A 23,955-nucleotide genomic window follows, 5' to 3' on the forward strand; every position below is an offset into this window, starting at 1 on the left:
CTTCTCTGGACCTTTATATGTGGTGTTGCCCAGGACTGGAATGTTCTCCCACATCTTTGCCTCCCTGGGGTCCTTCTGTTCTCACCTGTGGCTCCAGGAAGCTGCAGCATGCCCATTAGCCATTCCCATATAAAACCATCTTGGCAGATGGGCTAAACCAGGTTGAGAGCAACTGATAGGCCTCCAGTGTGTTGGTGAGTTAGAGGGTGTCTGCCCCAAGCAGGTGAAGATGTCCTCTGGGAGAATGGGCAGATGAGAACAGTTGTTCCAATGGCCATGAAGGCAGCTGAAGCAGGTGCTGTGGAGCACTTAAATCTTGGTCAGACATAGAAGATGCCAGGGTCATCCATTGCATCCTGGACCATCAGGGATAGTTCTGGCTTTTTGGCCTGCCACTGGACTTGAATGATTCCAGAAAAGAGAGTAAGGCCGACAACTTGGTGCAACTCTGTCTCACTTAGGTTCACTTGTAAGCAGATTAAGACATTGCCCTGTTCTCTTCTAAAAGAAGGACAAATAGCAACACCTTTTCATCTAGACCTATGGGTTCCTCCTCCCCATCTCTCTTTTTTGAGATTATCTTCCTTTTTCCAATTCATATATTTTGTCTACGTAGTTATTTCCTTGTTGTGTCCCTCATTAGAACATGACCTTGAGGACAGGGACCATATTGTAGCCTTTCACCAAATTCTCTATATGTCTGCCTTTAGTATGATATCTGACACATGTTGCCTGACTGTCATCTTGTATGTATCAAAAACAGAATTTTATTTCAAAAAATGAGGGTAGGGACTCTTTCTTTGACTGGAAATGCAGTCTCTGGTCCCAAGAAGTATTGAGAAGGAAGCTTTGACCTGCTCCATTTTTCACCCTTCCCATCCTAGGGGCTCAAAATACTGGTGCTGATACATCTGAATGACTTTGTGAACCCTCTGTAGCTCAGAATCCCTGAGCCTCAGCCTTAATAACAGAAGGAACTTATAGGAGTGACCCCATCTCTCCCAGCTTAAAGGCAGACCTCAAACCCAAGCTATCCCGGCTCTAGTGTTGGCCTTCCCTTCACCTTTATACTGCTCCTCTTAGGTTCAAATATAGGCAGACCCCAACCTCCTAAAGAGCCGTCTCCCAGAAGTCTGATGTGATTGTTTATAAGTAAGAATACATTTTTCTCTGGGAACAATGTATGAAAGGTTTCCTTCAGAACTCATACTAGTCAGCCTCTGAATTCTGAAAGTCTCCCTTCTTGTGGTATGGAGAAGAATGACCCAGCTGACCTTGAGCTCTGTCTTACTGGCCTGGACATCATAGGCCAGTGGTGGCGAAGGTCTTCACATTCACGTGCCCCAACTGCAACTTCTGACTGGAGGGAGGAAGTGCTTGCTTTGGGCACCTGGACAGAGGGGCAGGGTATGTAAAAGGTCTCAGCATTGGGAAGACGGGGAATGGATCAGTTCCCTGGGTACACATGCCAATTGTTGGCCCAGGTGTTCTAGATTGTGTACTAACATAGCCCTGGATGCTGTTCAGGGGCCCCTGTGAGCTTTCCCAAAATGTGAGAACTGAGCTTTTCTGTAAGTTGGCGTCAGGGAGTTACAAAGTGTCTTTCCCTAGTCATCCTAATGGCAGTGTTCCCCTTGTGATCCCATCTGTAGCTTTTCAGAATCTGCCTCTGCCTCTTCTTTCAGTAGAGGCCTGATTTCACAGGCCATGTTTTCACCTTGCCAATAAGACTTCTTACGCCTCACAACCTCAGCTTGGCCACCATCATCAGCTTTTTCACTGTTACGGGAGAGAGGCCATGGGTCAGCTCTGCGGGCACAGGACATTTGGAGGGCCCCTCAGCTTAGATTTTGGACTTCTCCATTGAGGGACAGCTGGTTTAGAGCTAGCTTTCTTGGGATTCTTTGTAGAGTCTGGCTTTTTTCAAGGGGTACAGTGAACAAGAATTGCCTCCCCAAAGGTCTTGGAACTCCACATCCCAGTGCCAAAAAAAAAATTTATGAGATTTTAATGAATGTCATTCATTGCAGTGCTCATACTTATTTGTTATTTATTACATTTGATTAGCTCTCAAAAGGAACTCTTGGCTTTTATTTGCAAATAAATAGCTCTTTTCAATTAAAACCTGTTGTGTTAGCATTAATCAGAATTTGCCAGTGTTGGTCATTTGTATTTTTGTGTTTGGAGCACTATTATGAGTATAAAGGAAGAAACAATTCTAGGGAAATGACACCTAATCTTATAATGCTGCCTTTACAAAGCTTCCTCTGGCCCTTCTGTCCCCTGCCCACCCAGTCCTTTGGGGCAGTGTGTAATTAACATTTGATCATAAAAAATTTTAAACACAATGCACCTTAGCGATCTCTGCTTCTAAACATAATTTGAAAATGCATTTAAAAATACATTTCCTTGGCCAAGTGAATTTGCTTTCTTTTTTTTCCCAAGGATTACAGAAAGTGCATAGCAAATTCAGCCCTCAGAATACCCAGGAGCAAGTCGGCTACAGCTGTCTTCCCCCACAGTATTCTAAAAGAACTAATGAGATGAGAAGTCTACAGCTGGTGGCAAGCACAATAAACCATGCGCCAAGGGCTCCTCCTCATCAGATCCGCTCCTTTCCCCATGGGATCCTGAGGGAGAGCGAATACTAACAAAGCCAGCAGGCTGTCTCCTTCCACTCTATTGCTCATTTGCAGCTATAATTGGTAGCTGAGGTTGCATTCTCTATTCCGAAACTGTCATACATGAAGGAATAGATTTGTTCATTGTGATTTGGATATAAATCGATGGATATCCATCCACGTGTAGGAAGCCTACACTGGCCACACCACAGTGAAATTGTAGCGAGGCAGATAGCACAGAGATAAATAAGATGGCTGCTAGGGAGACTAGTGTGATAAACAACTTGGATCTTACTTGTACTACCTTTAGAGATGAAGGAGCTAAGAAGGCAGAAATGTCCACCTTGGGCAAGATGTAGTGTCCCCAGGGAGGTCAGTGGAAAGAAGAGGGCTGGGATTTTTCCTGGGAGCATCTTTACCCCCTTTGGTTCTATTTGAGAATGAGAACAAAGGTAAAACTTATTTTTTATAGGGAAAAAAAAAAACCTTCTGTATTGTTTTGTCTGAGATATTTTTTTAAATGCCTTTTGAATGCCCAGCAAATGATTTCACTTATACTTCATAGGTTTAGAGTTAACAGTAATCTTACTCTGAGGTCTCTGAGCCCTGATGTACACTCCCTTAAGACCCCATTTTACAGATGAGCAAATTGAGGCTCAAAAAGAGAAAGGACTTGTCTGAGATCACATGGCATTAAGCAGAGTAGTAGGGCTTTGAATCTGGATCCTCTAACTTCACTCCTATACTCTGTCTATGGCCCTGCATGCTCAGATGAAAATTAGAAGCACAAACATTGTGGACTTGTTTCTTTCTCTGCTATTGTAAAATTGCATCCGTGAGGTTTCAGTCAGAAGAGTCTGAAAGAATGGATCTACTTTATTCTGTAACTGTAAATGAAATCTATGGTGAAAATCCTTAGAGTAGGGTAGGTACCTGTTGGTCTAAATTGTAGTGAATTTCCATTGCCTTCATCTTCCTCCTCTGCCGTGGAATTTCTTGTCCTCTCTTTAGGGACAGATTCCATGGACTGACCATAATTTCATCCAAACTCCCATTTTTAAGAAAAATTCAAACATTTTATTTTCTTTAAAAAATATATATTTATTTGTTGGTTAATTAAAAATTTCAGGTATCTCACCCCGTCCCTCTCATCCCCACACTAGAAGGCATCACTCAACAAAAAAAGTCTATAAATTATGTCTTTGGTGTTTCTTTTTATCATTTTCTTGATATAGGTATTTAACATCATTGGGTTCCTCAAGTTATTCCACTGAGGAGGAGTACTCTCCCCCCCCCCCCCCCCCCAATGCCTTGTGAGCACATACCCCCAGCTCTCTGGAACCTTTTTTCTTTTCCCCTTGAAAGATGCTCCTTGCCAGTGGCAGGACTGACATGTGATATGTAGTGTTCAAACCCTTGCTGGGCACCCACACATATCATAAAATGATTGCATTGTCATCTCCCTCCCCAAGATTATAGCATTAATAGATTTGCCAGTAACAGTGCTCTGAAAGCAAGCTTTGTGAAAAGGAAATATTCTAGACACATCCATATTTTTAAGTATTTAATCTCACTGTCTAGAGCCCCCATTTGGCAGTGATCAGCAGTTAATTAATTGCCTCATGTGTTTAGTTATTTTTTAAGGGCCTTAAGGTGGTCTCCTCCACTCTTTCTACTTTTTTTTCTACACTCTTTCTACTTTGACTTTAAAGGAACCTTTCTTTATTCTTCTCTATCCCCTGCAAGGCTTATTGGTATAGCCCCTCAGCATGTGCCACATGAGAAGTAGTGGCATAGTGCTATAGGGATATAAATATGGGGCTTGGAGTTGAAAGAGAGAGAGATCTGAATTCTAATCCTGTCCCTCCCACTTAGCTCTATGACATGGACAAATTGTTTTACTCCCCCCCCCCCCCCCCCCAAACCTCAGTTTCCTCATCTCTAGGGAATAATAAAACCTTTAGAACTTTCCTCAAAAAAAAAACTGTAATGAAGCACTAGGTAAAGTGATCAGGAAACTTTCACTCCTCTATAGATAGGGCAGTTATTTCATAATGGGGGCAGAGAGTATCACTTTTTTTTTCCTTTAATGTTTATTTATTTAATTGTTGAATTTAGAATATTTTTCCATGGTTACATGAATCATGTTCTTTCCCTTCCCTCCTTCCACCTCCCTCCCGTAGCCAACAAGAGTTCCACTGCTTTTACACTGTGTCATTGATCAAGACCTATTTCCATATTATTGATATTCGCAATAGGGTTAAGAGTAGACTTAAGAGTCTACATCCCCACTCATATACCTATCAACCCATGTGATCAAGCAGTTATTTTTCTTCTGTGTTTCTGCTCCCACAGTTCTTTCTCTGGATGTGGATAGTGTTCTTTCTCATAAGTCCCTCAGAATTGTCCTGGATCATTGCATTGCTGCTAGTAGAGAAGTTCATTATATTTGATTGTGCCACAGTGTATCTGTCTCTGTGTATGGTGTTCTCCTGGTTCTGCTCCTTTTATTCTGCATCCATTCCTGGAGGTCATTCAAGTTCACATGGAATTCCTTCAGTTCATCCTTTCTTTTGGCACAATAGTATTCTATCACCAACAGAACCACAATTTGTTCGAGTATTATTCTTGATATGAAATCTGAGGAAAAGTTTGAGTTTGGCTTTGGAATATCAGATGTAGAGAAGAATAAAGAGGGTGCTCTTATTTTGAAATCTTGCTGGTAGTACTTAGTTGACAAAGAAAGGCAAAAACAGTCTCTTTTAAGGAGGGAGGTGACATGCAAACCACAGTTAACTAGATATAGATGGGACAGATTGGCAAGAATCTGAGGGGAGGCACTGAAATGGAGGGCTATGGAAGGCTTCCTGCAGAAGGGAGGACTTGAGGTGAGACTCTAAGGAAGCTAGGAAGAGATGAGGAGGGAAAGGGTTCCAAACCTGGGGAGCAGTTGGCAAAAACTCTAGGAATTAGGAGGTGTAGTGTTGGGTTCAAGAAACAACCAGGAGACCAGTATCACTAGATTACAGTACCTAGAGGCAAGCAGTACAGTGTAGAAGGTAAGAGATAGGAAGAGGCGACATTGTCATAGGCTTTGATCACCAAACAGGATTTTCTGTTCCATCCTAGAGGTTTAGGGAGTCACCGTGAATATATTGAGTAGGGGTGACTTGGTCAGACTTGGGTGTAGGAAGATCCTTTTGATAGCCAAATGGAGGATGACTTGGGAGTGGGGAGACTCTGCATCAGCAGGCTATTGGCAGCATCTGAGGAGAGAAGAGGGCATATTCAGGAGATGTTGCCAAGACAGAAACAATAAGATTTAACCCCTGCGTAGGTGGATGTGGGGATTGAAGGTTTGCTTCAGTTTTCTGTTCATGGCTGATTTTGAGGAGTGTGGTGACTGCCTACTTTATTGTAAAACAGTCAGTTAAGGCAAGCCTCTTTTATTTATCTTTAATGCTTGTTCCCAATCATGGGCACTTCATGTAAGAGGCATAGGTTCCAGGAGGAAGATCCTGATGGTCTCTCCTGAACTTTGTCTTCTAGCCTGTTCACACCCCATCTGGAGTACTGCTGTGTTCTGGCCACCACATTTTAGGAAAGATTTTCATCAACTGAAGAGAACAATAGGTATGATAGAAGGCCTTCAGTCCTTTCTATTTGAGGGTCAGTTGATAGATTAGGACTGACTGGGATGAAACTGGGAAGGTACTATGATTGACATCCTCAAGGGACCTTCCAGTAGAAGGCACAGCCAACCTGCTGGGCTTGGCTCTGGGGCCTAGCTAGAGTTAGTAGCTAGAAGTTGCAGAGAGAGAGAGGCGCATATTGAGGCATGGGTGATGGAAAAAGGTTTGAGTGTAGCAGAAGTGGAATGGGAAGTTCTGGAGGGACTCAGATAAAATCTGAGGCTTATTGCTCAGAATCTGGATTCTCTGGACTAACCAGATGACCCCTTACACTTCAGTTCTGTGAAAAACACTAGTGCCTTTTTTTTTAATGGAATTACTTTATTTTTTAAAAATTTCATTTAATTACATAATTTAAAATATTTTTCCATGGTTAGTAGATTCATGTTCTTTCCCTCCCCTCCCACTAAAATGCCTTTTCAAATAAGCCTTTAGTAGAGAAGCAACTTGGAATAGGACCCAGGGCCCAGGTCTTGGAGTCCAGAGGTTTGAGTTCTAGGCTCTTTGTTTCCATTGGATGTGATCTGGAGTGGGGCCTTACCCCCTCAGTGTCAATATCTTCATCTGTGAAATGGGAGTGCAAATGCGGTTAAAGATATACCTCAAGGCTGTTGAGAGAACACTTTGTAAACTATGTACCAGTGATTATGAGATGCCCCTGCTGCTTAATTATCTCTTGAAATGCTTCTCTAGTTGATTAGATTTCTTCTAAAGGCTTATTTTCCATTTGTTTCCTTTTTCATTTTCACCCTGTTGCCCTAGCAGAAGTGACTTGTAATCATCCTAGGTGTGTTATTAGATGCTTTACTCAAAAATTAGGATCTTAGGTCTAGAGCAGGGAAGGACCTCAGAGGCCTTAGAGCACTGTAGTTCCTTATTTTATAAAATAGGAATCTGAGGCCCTGGGAAAGGACTTGGGGCAAGTGATAGAGGTAAAATTTGAACGTAAGTCTTCTGACTGCAGTTTCTTTCCCAATGAAAGGCAATTAGGTGATACAGTAAGTAGTGTTGTACTTGGAATCAAGAAGACCTGAGTTAAGATCAGCATCAGGCACTTATTAGCTGTGTGACCGTGGGCAAGTCATTAAACAGTCCTCAGTTTCCTCAGCTGTAAAGTGAAGATAATAATAGCACCTACAGAGTTGTGTGATTGTTAAAATTATTTTGAGAGATTGATTTTGGTTAAGAATATAATTTTATTGATTAGTCCAGCATCATAACCAATAAAGTAACATAGGTCAATGGCCCTTTTGATAATCAGACCTCAGGGGTCCTGAATCAGTTCCTTCATACACTTTGAGAAGCTCATAATTTAGCTCCTCCCTTAAGTATCCCAAGATATCTCTAATTAGGAGGTGGTCCATTAAACTCTCAGTACTTCCCCAAATCCAAAGGTAATGCTTGTCATGTAACAGGAAAAGAGTCCTTGTACAATCTTTCTGTTAGCCAGACTTTGCCAAAGGAATATATTTCTTTGGATTCCTAAGAACAAAGAAAATCAGTAGATTGGGGTATGGTATCTCAGGTCCAAGGGTTTGGCCTAGGAATCCTCTCTACAGGAATACTCCAGGACCCTGATAGAAGAATTAATACAGTATAAGAAAAATCAGTTCTCACAGTTGGTATGAGGATCCATTGAAGTAATATTTGTAGTTTGGAAACCTTAAAAGAGCTTTATAAATGCTATTGTTATTTCCACTGTGTTAATTATTTCAGTAGTGGAGTAAAGGTAGAGAGCACCTGGAGAGGGGTCACCTCCCAGTTAAGAGGAGATGCCAGATGTTTTGCCAACTTGAAATGAGCCAGTTTGAAATAGGTGCTCAGTAAGTATGTATTGACTGATAGAAGTGACTGAGATTTCCTAGTTTGGGGTCAGGGGAAGGGGAAGGCTTCTTTAAAGGTGTCTGGGCCTTATCATTTTAACACTACCACAGATGCTGGAGTATGTTCAGGAACAGATATCATCTATGCTTTCGTTATTGTCCTCCTGCTTGGTCTCCAACATAGGCTTGGAGTCAGGTTTCTGCTTCCTTCACCTTGCTATACCTGATGGATGGAGAAGAGGCCTCCTGGCCCTGGACACATCATTTAACTGCTGAATGTTTCCCTTTCTTTCTGTGGACCAATGCTGGTGCTTGCCTGGAATCCATGACCCTCCAGGAAGACTGAGATAGTCCTGAAGCAGCATTTCCCCACTCCACTTTTCATAACACCTGTAGCTTCTCTGGTCCCTAGATTTGTTGGGGAGGCAGCTTACCTCCCTGTGGTGGCCCCAAAGATGCCCTTTCTTGCCAGGGGGAGGCTCTTGTGTCCTGTAGTTGTTCTCCTGCTTCTGTAAGCCTTGAGGACCATCTCTAGGTCCTGCCAGCTTCTGGATGGGTGTGTGCCTCCTCTCTGCCTATGTGTAAGAAACATAGTTGATTGCTCCCTTAATAATCATTAGGATGCAATGATGCTAGAAAATGTGCTCCTTTTTGTCCACCTCAGACGTGGCAGAGGAGAACTTACCAGATGTTGGGGAGTATTGGGAGCTTTTTTGCAAAGCTGCAACATGTTCTGTCAGGGGGGCTTGGTACCCTCAAAGAGCCTCTCCTCTGTGACCAAATGTGTTCTCACTTATTTTCCTGTCTGATACATAGGCTCACAGATTTAGATCTGGAAGAGAACCTGATGTTCCTGTAGATTTGTCCTATCTTTTGATTGAAGAGGAGACTGGGGCCCCAAGAGGGCAGGTCACCCAGCTGGGATTTGAGCCCTGATTCTCTGACTCAGTCCTCTTGCTAGTATCTCTCCATAACTGAGACTTTTATCTTTGGCAGGATTACAAAGCAGATGAAGACCCAGCACTATTCCAGTCAGGCAAGACCAAGAGAGGACCTTTGGGACCCAACTGGAAGGTATAGTGTCCTGTCAGGGCTGATGGGTGGGTGGTCTTTGACTGCACAGCAACGACTGGGCAATTACCAAGCCCTGGAAAGGGACTGATGTTAAAGGTAAAATTAGAATGGGATTATAAAATGAGAGTTTGGTTCTGTGGTTGTGGCTAGTGGATATAGCTTGTCTGCAGGTGGGTAGCACCTCCTTAACAACTGCAGGGCACCCCAAACCCATGTTGAGTGTAGCGCCCTTCAGAGAGGCTTTGGTGTCACACAGACTAGACCCTGAAACTGTTCCAGGGAAGAATTGTGGTTTGATTAGTCTCAGACAAATGCTAAAGAAGTTTTAGCATATTTCTTTACATTTCTTAATTATGCTTTAGCTCTTAGAACCAATTTTTGTGACCATTGTTCCAATCCAACTAGTACTGCTTGGCCCAGGAGATACTCCCAGAAGCAAAAATGAACTGGTCCCTGACCCCAGGGAGTGCTTGTTTATTTGGCATATGCAGAAGGTGTCAGGGGAGTATCAGGGTGTGCTCTTCCTAAGAGGAGGCATTGAGGGAGGGATTGGGAATGGGGAAAGCCATGAAAGGGTACTCTCTAGGCAAGGAGGCAGACAGACTGAGTAGGGCAGGGATGTGGTGGTGATTGTGGAGTCTTGTGGTAAGCTGGAAGGCTCGTTGGACTGATGTAAAGGGATAAGCAGAAGGCACACAGGAGAGCATGGTAGCATCCTTGATAGGGGTGGTATAGTCAGATTGAGCTTTAGGGACATGATTCTGAGAGCTACATGCAATACAGATTAGAGGGAGAGGGGAGAATTGGGAAACAGGGAGCTGCCCTTGGATCAGGAGTCAGAGGTGAAAGGTCCTCCCCTTCATTAGTACAGGTGGGGAAACTGCCTCTTTCCACTAAAGTTGTTGGAACAGTTATAGTGGAAGAGGCTTAGGACCTGATGGACCACTTACTAGGGGGTTATGTCGGTATAAAAGAGGAGAGAATTGAGGTGACTCCAATGAAGGGCAACAATGACCTTGTCAGAGTTTGGGGCATGGGAGTTTGGAGGGGCAGGGTCGGTAGGAAGAAGAAAATAAAAGAAAAATCCCATTTGGGAATAGGAGGGCTTTGAAGGTGCTCATGGGACATCCTGATGGAGGGATGGATAGATAATAGGGACTAGAGTGAAGGGAATAATCTTAGTTTATTCACCTAAGGGTGAATTAAGACAGTTGTTCAAGTTTGCCTCATGCACACATAATAGAGTGCAAAATAAAGAATAAAGTAGTCAACTTCAAGGAAGGTCGGATGATCCATGCATAAGTATTTCTGGTCATAAGACAAGAAAAGAACTTAAATACTCCCTATAATTGAGTGCCCAGAGCAGATTTTCTGCCATTATGATTTTATTTGGCAACTCATCTGTCTATTTTTAAGCCACTCTCAGGCCATCTATAAATAGTGTGGGTCTAGGTGCCAGTTGTTGCTTGAAAATAGAGATTGTTGTAATATTATAGCAAATAACTCATGGAGTGGCTTATTTAAGGAGTCTTGTGCTTAGGCAGATTGGGCACCTGACAGATTCCTTCTGTTTGACAAATGATTTGTAGTCTTGTCCTGCCTAGGGGCCACTGCCTGGAAGACCAGCCCTGGCATGGTTTGGTAAGAGTTGGTATGATTGTGGGAATAAAACATCTTCCATCTTCAGTCTGTATACCTGGCTTACCAGAAGTAAGACCTGTATTTTCTTGAAATGTATTGTACAAGTTAGATCTAGAGACTTGCTTAGAAGTTATAAACAACTTCATCTGTAAGATTTTCTGTTATTTATAAATTTGGAGAGATACATATTTTCTTAAATTTGTTTTACTTGAAACCATCTCACGCGTTTTGAGCACTCTGCCAACAACAGAAGGCTGTCGCTTTTAAGCCCCGACTTCTTTTTGAAACAGAAGACCACAATAGGAGTAGTCAGAAAGTCTCCTTACTGTCCTGGAATCACGTTTTAAAGACTTCTATGTCACAGTTATTAGCCTCTCTAGCCAAATAATTTATAGAACTTCAAATGAGCAGTAGAGAACAGAGGATTGTGAGACTGAGACATTGAGACTCCCAGAGATGGATTAAATATTAATATATTTTATCATGAATTATCTATTCCTTTCAAATCTGTACTTGAAAAAATGTGTCACATTATCTAGTGTGATTTCTGGTGTCCTCATTTTTTGTGTAGGAACTCATCTCCAGTTTTATAATCAGAATCAGACACAAAATTGGGTCCAGTCTCCTGGATTTCATGTGACAGCTAATTCTTTTAGGATCATGGACTACACGTATAAAATAGCAAGTTTAGAGTCAGAGGGACCTGTATAGTCACAATTGCTTGTTTTGGTGTGGCTCCTTTGTAATTCTTTTAAAAATGGCACCAGTTCTGTTCTTAGGATGATCAGGAAAATTTTCATGTTGTTCTTTCTCAGTCTTTTTGCTTTGCGGAGTGAAGGAGAATCTTGAGTCTCTAGTAGATGCAGTTGTTGCATGCCTGTTGAATCCTCTGCCTGGCCAGAATAAGTGGCAAGAACTCATTGAGTCTCCACTGATAACTGAATTTATTCTTTGTGGCCATCCCAACAGTAGCTCCATTAGGGAAAAACCATCACATTCGTGTGCTGAATTTGGTACTTTAGAACATAAATAGTAATCAAATGATATTTCTGTTAAGCACCTGTTGTGCCAGGCACTGTGTTGGGAGCTGGGGACATGAAAATAAGTGCGAAGCAGTCTTTTCCTACAAAGGCTAAAAGAATGCCCATGACTGCTTACAGGGCTTAGACAAAGTCTCTTCTGAGAGGAGCAGCGAAGCCCTCCAGTAGGAGTTGGCACATAGAGCATGGGAGAAATTCTGTTCCATGGGAGTCCGTTTCAGGGACGGGAATAGCCTGGGGCTCCTAGGGGCCTGGCATATGAAGGCAGCAGTGTAGTTGAATCCTGAGAAAGGTCTACTGGAATCACCTTGTGATGGTCTATTAGGATTAATGACAGGAAGAATTTATATTGATTGAGTAGGGGAATGATGTGGTCAGGTCCATGCTTTAGAAAGGTCATCTTTCTGAGTGAGGGAGAGATGAGCCAGAGAGACCTTAGGAGGTCCTTCAAGGAGTCCATTAGTGAGACAATGAGTATCTGTCTAGGGCAGTGGCCATGTGAGTGGAGAGGGACATGTACACAAGATTTTGTGGAGGTCAAACAGGTTAGACTTGGGGCCTGCTCAGATATGTGATGAGCTCAGCATGCTGGGAACCTGGGAGTCTGAGAGGATAGTAGTGCTCTTGACAGAAATAGGGGAAACGGAGCGAGGTGGATGGGCCAGGAAGATGAAGGACAACAAGTTCTTTCTTGGCCAATTCTCAGAAGTGTCTGTCTAGTTGTTGTGTAGTCTGTAGTCTAATCCATAGGCTGTTGGCGATATAGAACGGATGCTCAAGAGAAGACCTAGAATTGGGAGTAATCTGCATAGACAGGGTCATTGAACTCTTGGAAAGGATGACATGTAACTGAGGGAAGAGTTCTTGGGACAGAAACTTGGAGAACCCTCACAGCTAGTGGCTATAATATGAATGATGGTCCAGGCAAACAGAATGAGAAGTAGTGATTTGAGAGGCAACAAAAAGTGTAGTGTCAGTAATAAGCATATGCAGCAAAAGAGGGTGGTCATCCTTATCAGATGTTCCTTAGAGATTGGGAAGGAGAGGAGTGAGAAAAGAGGTGGTGGCTATTAAGGGGGGAGCCCTCTTGTTATTTGGGGGAGATCAATTTCTGGTGATGAGTTAAGAAACCAGACTGCAGAGGGATTTTAGAAGAGAGATGGAGGAGAATTAGAGACTTCAGGTGAGTGTGGCTTTGTTTGGCTGAGAGAGATGGGTCATAGAAGATAACTGCCAGGGATGGGGCAATCTGGTGATAGGGGGAGAGTTGGGCATTTTTATTGGTAGCAAAGAATGAGCCTTTAGTTGTAAAGGTACCTCGTTTACTCTTTGATCCCAACAGTAGGTGAAACTGTCTTTCAGAGGGCAGCTAGTGGATTGAGAGCCAGGCCTAGAGACGGGAGGTCCTAGGTTCAAATCTGGCCTCAGACACTTCCCAGCTGTGTGACCCTGGGCAAGTCACTTGACCCCTATTGCCTAGCCCTTACCATTCTTCTGCCTTGGAGCCAATACACAGTATTGACTCCAAGACGGAAGGTAAGGGTTTTAAAAAAAAACAAAAAAAAACCAAGGCTGTAGCAGAATCATGGGCTATGTGACATTGCAGCAGGGTTTGGTACTTTACAGTGGGTTTTAGTAATAGCATTTCCATAATATTGCTGTGAAACTCCAGCTCAGACAACTTATGGGAAGGTTCTGCTGGTGCCTTCTTTACCGGCCCCCCTTGGCCTTGACATGCTCTAAGTTCAAGGATGGCCCCTTGCTCTGGCTTTTTGGCATTTGGTGAGCAAATCCACATTAGACCCATCTCTAACCACCATCATTTTGAAAGAACTGAAGACATTCTGGCCACCTCACTCAAGCTGTCAACCTTAAAAGAAAGTAGATTCACAGTACTGAGAGATGTTTGCCAGAGGTGATGGGATTGATTGCCAAGGCTGAGTGGTGGGGAGCACAAACTTGGTTTTGCCATCTTTTGTCAATGTTGCCATGTTTTGGGCAGCATTGGTTCACCATGTATTCCTATGGTGTTTTACAGTTTGTAGGGCGTTTTCTTCTGGAAAACCCAGTGATGGAGGTGGTATAAGTGTTCCCCTAGCCTTGTTTCCAGGTGAGGAGACAGTATCAGATTGGGTTTGAGGCCTCAAGCCCAGTCCTCTACTTGTGACACCTATGCAGTAAGCATTCTTGTCTGTCACAAGCTGACTTTGTTTTTTCTTGTTTAATCATCACCCCATGAGCTGCTTCCAGATGTGGGCCAGCTTATTGGAAAAACATTTATCCCCCCATGGAGAATGTTTGGTTTTTAAGGCAAAGCCACTTGATGCCCATGTTCATTTCCTCGTGGCTATAGATACCTTTTCTGTTTTCTCATGTGCAGGGAAGGTAGCAGGGCAGTGTGTTCAAAGTGTCCTGACTACTTCATGCCTTTGCCCTTTCCAAATTTGTTTCTCCTTTGGTTGAGGCAAGAAACCACCTACTTTAAAAATAGATGAAAATCTTACTTTGGATGTTATTTATGGTCCAATAAAGCTGTGTATTGGCCCATTTAAACCAAATGCCTTCCAAAGATCTGGGATCTCACCTTCATGATTAGATAAATATGAAAAAGGTGATTATATCTGGAAGTACCTTTCTACAGAACGAGCACTCCCTCACATTTCTATCTTCCAGTCTGGCATTCATGCCTTTACCCAGAAACCTCAAATGGTAGGCTCTTGCTGGTTGCCAGTAATTCTTGCTCAGTGTTTGATGATTCTGTGGTAGTGGCCATCCCACAGAACCTGGGTGGGGAGGAAGAAACTTGAAGCCAGCCCCTTTCTTTGCCTGCATTAGGAAACTGTCAGAATTGAATGAGCAGAATTTTGGCTAACAAACTGTAATGTTCACCTGTGCCTTTGGTCATCCATGATTGGGTATATGATTAAACTTGGCCTTGGGGTCCCCCTGCTCTGTAGGCACTTAATGGGAACAGTGTTGGCAGCCAGCCCATTCCTGAACTCCTAGAAGTGAGAGGAGGCCCACAGGAAAAGGAGGGAAGCCCACAGTGACAGGAAGTCTGGGCATCCTATTGCTCAGATTGGAGAAGGGGATGGAAAGAGCCCATGCTTGAGTCTTAGCTGACCTGAGGCACATTGCTTTTCCTCACTGGTGCTGTTTTCTCTGCTATAAAATGAAGATGATTTTACATGCCATCTCAAAGGCCTCTTGGATCTAAAGCTACAATCCTAGGACAAAAAAAAATCCAGTGATGGGAAATGAAATCCCTCCAGGGATGAAATTAATGGTAAAAAGGGCACCCAGCTATTTAAGAGAATCGTTTTGATTCTAGGCTGTGTTGATGCCCCATTGAGCCTGTTGCCTTCTGTTGTACTTAAGGGCTCAGTGGAGAGAAGATGCCAGGAGCAATGGGCTAGAAACCAAGGGTCTGGTCCTGCCTTGTCATTGACCGACCCGTGTGTCCTTGGGCCAATCACTTTACTCCTCTATTCCTTGTTTTACACCTCTGTAAAGTCAAGAGGGCTGTACTAGACCAATCAGCAAGCTTTTCTTCCTACTTTTCCCCTATTAGTGTGGTATGGTGCATGGAGTGCTGGACTTGAAGTTGGGGAGACCTGAGTTTGAATCTTGCCTTGGACACTTACTAGATATGTGATCCTTGCTAAGTCATTTCACTTCTTTCTCAGCCACTGTTACCTTATTTGTAAAATGAGGATAGGAAGATCTATCTTATATGTTGTTCTGAGGAGCAAATGAGATAATATCTGTAAAGTGCATTGTCAGATTAAATAGTGATATTAGCTTTTGGGAGTAGTAATTGTAGTTATTGGCTAGGCATTATATTCCGTGCTGGAGATGCCAAAACAGAAATGAACATTCTTTACCTCTCTCTTTTAGGGGACGCGCCATCTATTGGAGATGATCTCTCCATTTTGTTCTCGGGTCTGAAGTTTTTTGAATTGGTGTATTCAGACTTCTAAGGTGGTGTTAGGAAAGCAGCTCACACATTTGCTTCTTGGTAGACCTTTTGAAGTACCATATTGTACAAATGATTAAGAACAATTTTTTTTAGCATAGCTATTTTTAGAGCCCATGTTTTCAGATATCTTTTAGGTATCGCTTTTGGAACTCGGCACGGAAACATGGGTTCTGTTGACATTGAAGAACATAAAACATTTTTCGTTATATGTAGTGACTAGTCCCACCCAATGTTCGCTCACTCTATGCTCAGCTGTTGGAGTACTAAGACAAAATAAGACCCAGCTCTTGCTGGATGCTCTTTGAAGCAAGATTCTTATAGAAGGACTTGCCAACTCAAAGGGAGCGATCCCAGCTCACTGGATTTGTATGGCTTTGGACATCCAAGGGTCATGGCTTCACCATGATGAAGTATGAATGGAGAAGGGCATGGATGGGAATAACTCAAGTACAAATTAGAGTGGGGTTGTGTACCATGAGGAGGGAGAGAGTCCCAGCAGAGGGAATCAGGAAAGGCTTCTTGGGCTGAGCTATGCCTTGGGGGTAAAAGATGGCTCTGGGAGACATCTTGTTCAGAAGAATCAGGTAGTGTGAGTGGAGTCCTGGATGAAATGATGCTACAATGAGATTATAATGAGCTTTTTAGATTGGGGAGCCACTGAAGGGCTTTGAGCTGTTGAGTAGTGCTGTCCTTGTCAGCTCTTTGTTTCTGGCCCATTTCCCTCATTGTGATGCGGTACATAGCTTAAAGGCCTGACACTTTTACAAATTAAGTTTATGGACTTCTTTTCTCCCAGTATCCCTTCCTTTCCTCTGGTCAGAGAGCCATTCCCTATAATAAAGAATGTTTTTAAAGAAAATAAGAGGGAAGAGATCAGTAAAACCAGCCAGTATGTTAAAATGTGTAGAGGTTCGCATTTGGGCATGCAGGCCTTCCTGCAGTGGGGTAGCATAAATCTTCATAGCATTTTTCTTGGCAAGCTTGTTCTTTGTGAGTTTGTTGTGCACTCTGGGTTCTGATGGGAGTCATTGTGTGCTTCTTCACCCTCTTATTTCTGGCAAATCTTGAAGTGCTTCTTTCTTGGTAGTCCTCGGTGAGACTACATGGCATTTATGAGCCATTTTGGGTGGAACCCTTTACCAGTGAGAGACTTTGTTTCCAAGTCAGCTAAAATGAGAACATTGTTTTAAACACCCTTAACTTTGTGTCTTAAATCAATACTTAGTGTCAATTCCAAGACAAGAGCGCACAAAGGGCTAGGTAATGGGGTTGGGGGGGGGTACCTTGCCCAGGGTCACACAGCTAGGAAATGTCAGTTTTGAACCCAGGACCTCCCCTCTCGAGATCTGGCTTTTAGTCCACTGCACCCCTTAGCTAAAATATTAAAATACTTTAAAAAGAATGGGCAAAACAATAGAGACGCTCTCAGGAAAGGGGGCTTTCCTGGTATAATCATAGCAGATATAGCTTGCATTCATATGATAACTTAAGGTCTGCGAAGGTGTTTTGTATCTGTTTCAATACAGTGAGTTTGTGAGGAAGATGCTGATATCCTTTCTTGATGAGGAAACTGAGGCCTAGATTCATAGCTAATGAGTGATTGAGAAAGGGTTTAGCTCTTTGTCTTTCTGATTTCAGATGCCTTTGATGATCAAATTCCCTTACATATTTGATCATCAAGAAAAAGCTGAGGTTTTTTTTCTTGGAAGGTACTTTTAAAAATAGCATATGTCCCTACATTGCATGGCTAATGTCAAAATATATGTGGTCTGTAAAAAAGAATGTCTGCGAATGTGGCTTGGAGAGAATGGCTCAATAGGGTTTTTTGTTCACACTTTACATTCTTGGCCCATCTTCATTAGTTCCTTTTATAAAGATAGCAGTGTCTTGCAATGAACACAGTGTTGATCTGGGATGGCTTTATCCTTTGATTGATGCTGAATGTAGTGTCTGATAGCTTCCTGTCTCCTGGGCCACCAGGCTTTGGGCAGGTCCCAAAGTTCCAGGCTATCCACTTGTCATCTTTTCAATGATTTCATTTCTCTGGGCCTTTCTTTCAGACAGTGCTGCTGGCACCAACCCAGCAGTGCGGCATTTAGGTTTAACTTGTTCATCTTTCCTTTGGCAAGCTAGGAGTCGAAGACTTGCCTTGCAAATTCTCCGGAAAGAGGGACTTCAGACAGTTGTCTAAAGTTGGACATCTGGGAGGGGTGGGGGAGCCAGGCCTCCATGCTGGAGAAGAGGCTTTGTTGGTGCTGGATGTGAACTGGAACTTGAGGTGATGTGCACGCATCTAAGACCCAGCCGGCCTCTTTTTCAGGAGGTAGAAGTAGATGTGTATTGTCGACATCCAGTAAAAGGCTAGGAGAGCGTTGCCGTCTGGAGAATTGAGTTTTTAGTATCCCTCAGGACTCACTTTTCAAAAAACATTTCCCATCACATTTGTATATATTTATTTGTCACAGTTCTGAAAGGCAAGAGCTGGTGGATTATACAGACTGATTGCACGCCATGCTTGCTAAACATACGGCTTTTTGTTTGGTTATAATATGTCGCTTGAGTATACATTACCCTCCCCTAGGCCTCTTTCCCATACCTTAGAGTAACCGAATATGCAGTGTTAAATGAAAAGCATGATTTGGCCTTTTGGGTTTCATTTCATGTTAGAGATGTGAAACTTAAGGAATTTGGTAAAAATACAAACTACTTTAAGTATACTTTGGAGGGATTTCACAATTGCTTAGTCCTTGAGATATTACAGTTGAAATCGGAATTATGTTGTGGTGATTCAGGACTTGGGGGTTTTTCTCTTGACTTCTCATTAAAACTCAAGGGATCTTGTCCCTTGATAACCAGATGACTTTTGCCTCTATTTTTGCATTCCTGTATTTGCTTGTCAGCCTATTTTTTAGTTGCCTGCTTTGATTTTTTTTTTAATCTTCTGAGATAGAAGAGAAGCAAGGGCTAGGCAGTCAGTCAAGACTTTTCCAGGGCCACGTAGCTAGGAGGGAGGTGACTGAGGTCAGACTTGAACCCAGGAACACCTGTCTCCAGGTCTGGCGCTCTATCTTCTGTGCTGCCTAGCTGTCCTTACCTGCTTTGATTTTTCCTTAGCCTGATATAACTGCCATGGAGCTACAGAAACAGTAGGGGTTTGGGTAATGTTTGAGTTGTATTTTCCCCCAAATTTTTGTGGAAGAATTGAAAGACTGGAGCCCCAGAATGTAAAATCATTGATCAAATGCACTTCATTCAGTACGTGGGTGTCTCCCTCTTGTATAGAAATCAGGTCAGTGAGGAGATGAGATATCTAGGTACAGAAGGATCCCACAGTGCCCAGGGAGTGGCATGAATGAGAGAGGAACTACCTAAAAAGAGTTCTCAGTAGTTTCCCTTCTGGCTTTGCTTGTCTCAAAAGTAGACCTGCTGCTAGGATTGTATAAAGGAGGAAGGGGTTAGGGAAACATTCAGGCTGCATGCCTGGCTAGATAAACAGATGGTATTGAGAAATGAGTAGCTGACAATTATTCCAAAGAACCATTTTCCCCTGTATAGTCAAAGCTGGGTGGGAGTCCAGAGGTTATCAGAGACCATCCCTTTCCTTTTAGAGATGACTGGGAGGCTCAAGAATGCACCCAAGGTCCCACGGGTTGTAAGTCGTGTAGAGCCAGACTTGGAACCCAGTTGCTGAGATTCCCCAGCCTCCATTCTTCCCATGATTCCATACTCTCTTCCCCCGTTTTTCCATCAGCTATTTTATCTCAGAATGGTTACGTGACTCCTCCACCAGAGTCAGAGGTTGTAAGCAAGGCAACTCAGTCTTCTGACACCCCCCCCCCCCAATCCAGTGCTTTTCTTGAATGAGAGAGGAATGTTTCAGGGGTTTTGTTTGTTTTGACTTAATAACTTTTTCTTTAGACTACAGTCTTAAAATTTATCACATAGGTGGCATGGTGGAGAGAGCTCTGGGCCTGAAGCCAGGAAGACCCAAGTTCTGATCCAGCCTCAGACAGTTTTTAGTTGTGTGACCCTGGGCAAGTCACTTTACTTGTTTTCCTTAGTTTCCTCATCTGTAAAATGGGGATAATTAAAGCACCCCCCCAAGATAGTGAGAATCAAATGAGATGATATTTCTAAAACTCTTAGCCCCTGTGCTTTTCATATAGTAAGTACTATATAAATATTAGATATTATTAATTTATCTTAAAGAATGAATTATAACATTATAGAGCCAAAGGAAGCATTATTGTGAATTGTTGCGTAATGTTAAGGAAAGGAGAAGCATCCAAGTCTGTAGCATTTTCTCCCCTCTTTTTCCTTGAATATTGGAGAGAACATATTTGTGCTGCCTGGCTTCTTTGTTTTGTCCTTGAATGATAAGAGGCCTGAGTTCAAATCCTGTCTCCATTGTCTTTTCTCTTTGTGACTTTAGACAACATACTGAATCCATATGGACTTCATTTCCTTATGCAACAATATAGTAGGTTGACTTTCCATGCCTGTGAAGGAACCTTCCAGCTGTGGATTCTGTGCTCTGGTTATAGAAATGTGTGCATGGACCCTTGGGGAAGGAACACCTCCCCCATACTTTGTCATTGTTCACATGCTCTTCTTTGGGTGGTTGTAATGATGGGAGCCAAGAGAGATGGCTGCTTTCACAGCCTTCCCCAGTCTGGCACCTGCAGCTTAACTTCCTACATGCCTTTTATGTCCTAGTCAGACTTTCTTCTTACTCTGCCTTTTGTTTGACATGTCAAACACTACCCCTGCTCTCCCCATCACTGGAACACACTCCCAGCTGTGAACTTTGCTTTTCAGATTTCTTCTCCTCCATCAAAACCCACCTCAAATGGCATCCAATATGTCAAATCTTGGGCTCGAGTTTAAGAACCAATCTCATTGCCCCTCCCCCCCTTAACCACTCTTCTCTTTTGGAATAGTACACGTCCAAAAAAACTCAACCTCAATAAAAGGATAGCAAGATATGGTTAGACAGTAGTGTGTCTGAAAAAGATCTAGGGATCTTAGTGGATTGCAAGTTCTGTGTAACTTTGCCACTGCCAACAAAGCTAACACGATTCCGAGCTACATTAAAAGAAGCATCACTTAGGCATTTTTTTTCCCCTTACAATAAAATGGTTTGGGATAAATAGTTTTCGATAAAGATCCTTTTCCTCTATGGGGTATGTATGCCTACTTGCTATATCACCAGACAAATTTTGGGACATAATTCCAAAATGTTTTCTTGAATGGTTTGGACTCTGTCCGTATTGCCAAGAATGACTATCTCTAAATTGAAGCCTAGCTTTCTTTGTGTGAGGCATGTTTTGGAGTGGTATTCACGTAAGCCCTGAGTGTGTCTTACTGTGGTTGAATTCCACCTATCTGCTACCTCTTTGGTAATTCCTGTGAATAGAATGCCTTCTTTTCTTTCTTCCTGCTGAATTTTCTTAGCCATATACGGAAAGGCTGGTGGCTTTGGTGGGGTTTAGTAAAGTTATTGTTTCAGTGAAATTTGAGTTGGCCTCTGCTAGGGTCCTGCAAATAAACGTTTCACAACCCAATATTTTGTTGGTTTTTTCTTTGCCTGTGATTATTGTATTGCTTTCTTTGTTCCTATTTCAGTAGTTTGTGGTAACAGCAGTCATCCTGACTTTATTCCAGTCTTACTGGAATGGCCTCTAGTGTTTCCCCATCGTACGCAATGCTAAGTCTTGATTTCAGATAGCTACTGTTTATTATAATCAAAAAATCTGTTTATTCCCAAGTTTTTAGTGTTTTTTAACATGATCGTGTTAGTTTGTCAAAAGCATCTTTTCGATCCATTGATATAATCATCTGTTTGAATTGTTTTTGTTACATGGTCTGTTTATAGGTTTCTTGAAATGTCAAACTGGCCCTACATTTATGATTGTATAAATCCAACCATATCATAGTGTATGATCTCTTTAATCTGTTTCGTTAGCCTTCTTGCTAATATTTTATATTGTATTTCCTTACTCATTCATTAGAGGTGCCGATCTCTGGCTTTCTCTCGCCTCGATCCCACCCTTGATTGGACATCAGGACCTCATTAAACTGCTCATTAAAGCAGTTTGGTTGGGTGTGTTCTTTCATTTTTATTGCAAACAGTTCATCTATTGTTGGAGTTCATTTTTCTTTGAATGTTTGCTAGAATTCACCTGTAAATCCATCTGTTTCTGGGTTGTTTTCTTTTGGTAATTTATTTATGACATATTCAATTTTTTTTCTCTCCTAAATTGGGTTATTTTAAGTCTATTTCTTGTTCTGATGATACGTGTTTTTTTATTTTTGCAATTAGAGTTTTGTCGATATATAATTGTGCAAAGGAGAGGTATTGTGGTGTATCAGATAGAGACTTGTTTTAAAGTTGAGAAGACCCGAGTTCACTTCTGAAACATTTTTGTGTGCCCAACTCTGGGCAAGTCACTCAGTGTCTGTGCTCTTGGTAGTGTTCGCCAAGACTCCGTGTTTCGGAGAACGTGCTGGTTTGAATTGGGAAAGGGAGTTCCTCACAGGGAACTGTAATGAAAAATCATAGATCCAGGTCCAAAAAATTAGTTAAAAATTTTTTTTCCTGTTTCTCTTGGGTATTCTTCTTTTACCTTTTGATTTTGGTAATTTGGATTCCCTGTTGGGTTTTTTTTTTTTTTAACCAAAACAGCTCCTACTTCAAGGGGATTTAAAAAATCTTTTATTCTCAATTTTTTTTTCATGTTTCTTTGGGATTTTTGGTGTTCTAACTTTTAAAAAAAATTGCATGTGCAATTCCTTGATTTATTCTCTCTGGTTAACGAAAGACATTTAGAGAGAAAAAATTTCTCCCTAATAACCACTTTGATTTAATCCCCCAAATTTTGGTATACTGTCTCATTGTTAGTATTTACTTTAATAAAATCATTGCTTCTGGGTTGTGTTCTTTCTCCTACTCATTCTTAGGATTACATTTTTCACCATTTAGATTTCAATTTTCAGATTCCCTTTATTGACTACGTTGTTGTCAGTAAAGGTTGTGTGTTCAACATTTCTGCTTTTCTGTGTTTGCAAGGGAGTTTTTCTGTCCAGACATAACAATACATTTTTGTAAAGTTGCTGTGGAAAGTGATACATACACATACTACTTTCAATTCCCATTCATTAATCACTAGATACAGCCATCATGATTACTACCCCAACTCTTGGAGAGTCACCTGAAACATAATAAATTCTACTCAGGCTCTCATTTTAACTCTGTGTCCAATTGTGTTTCTTTTGAACAACATATTGTTAGATTTTGCTTTTTAGTCCAGTTAGCAACATTCCTGCTACATGAAGAAATTAATCACAGTCACAATGTGTTACTTGTTATTTTCATTTGTTCATTCAATTGATACTTGTATTTTCCTTCCCTATCTCTTATTATTTTTCTTCTCTTTGGCCCTATCATGAAGAAATAAAGAAAAGAAAGCTGGGGAAAGAAAAAGAAATGAGTGTAGCCCGGTAATCTGTAATTGGAGTGTTCTGATCCTGAGCCTCTGCCTGTCCTTGCTTCATTAAACCCAGAGCCATATCCCTGTTTCTTGCCGCCCCCCCCCCCCCCCTCCCCACACACACACTTTTAATACTTGACTTCGTGATAGCCCTTTTGCTTTCCAAACTACGGCTGTTTGCTGTCCAAGCTAGGCTTCTGCCCACCCTAACCCTATCCCCTCCTGTTTCCCTATTGACTTTAATAGATGTATTGGTAGAGGGGTGGGTGGGAATCCTGAAGTATGTGAGGTGACTAATTCTGGCTTACCTTAGTTATAAAATATTGTTTCTTTATTTCTTCTCTAGTATAGTATTTTCATTTTTCTTCCTTTTATTACTTCTTTGACCTTTGAACTCTGAAGAGTTGGTGTCTCTTTTCTCCCTATTAGAATGAAGTTGTATGATCATTCTTTAGCTCCTTCATGTTACTCGAATGTAATTTGAATTTTAAAAAATGTCAATTTTTCATTTTATGATGCTTGCTTCCTATCTCTTCTGTAGTCCTAAATTCTTCCCTTATCCATAGATCTGAAATGTAAACTATTCCATGCTCCC

At 42.0% G+C, this 23,955-nt stretch overlaps 1 protein-coding gene across 1 annotated transcript in view; it reads left to right on the forward strand.

Annotated features, from left to right (window-relative positions):
• The window catches only part of PITPNB (phosphatidylinositol transfer protein beta), an 82,521-nt gene that overhangs the window by 44,501 nt on the left and 14,065 nt on the right, over window positions 1-23,955 (forward strand). Inside the window, exon 8 of the mRNA XM_001379939.5 lies at window positions 9,133-9,210. Coding sequence (XP_001379976.1) covers window positions 9,133-9,210 — 78 coding nt within the window. The remainder of the gene's footprint in view (window positions 1-9,132; window positions 9,211-23,955) is intronic.

This window comes from Monodelphis domestica, chromosome 3 (genome assembly GCF_027887165.1).
Source record: "Monodelphis domestica isolate mMonDom1 chromosome 3, mMonDom1.pri, whole genome shotgun sequence".
NCBI lineage: Eukaryota > Metazoa > Chordata > Mammalia > Didelphimorphia > Didelphidae > Monodelphis > Monodelphis domestica.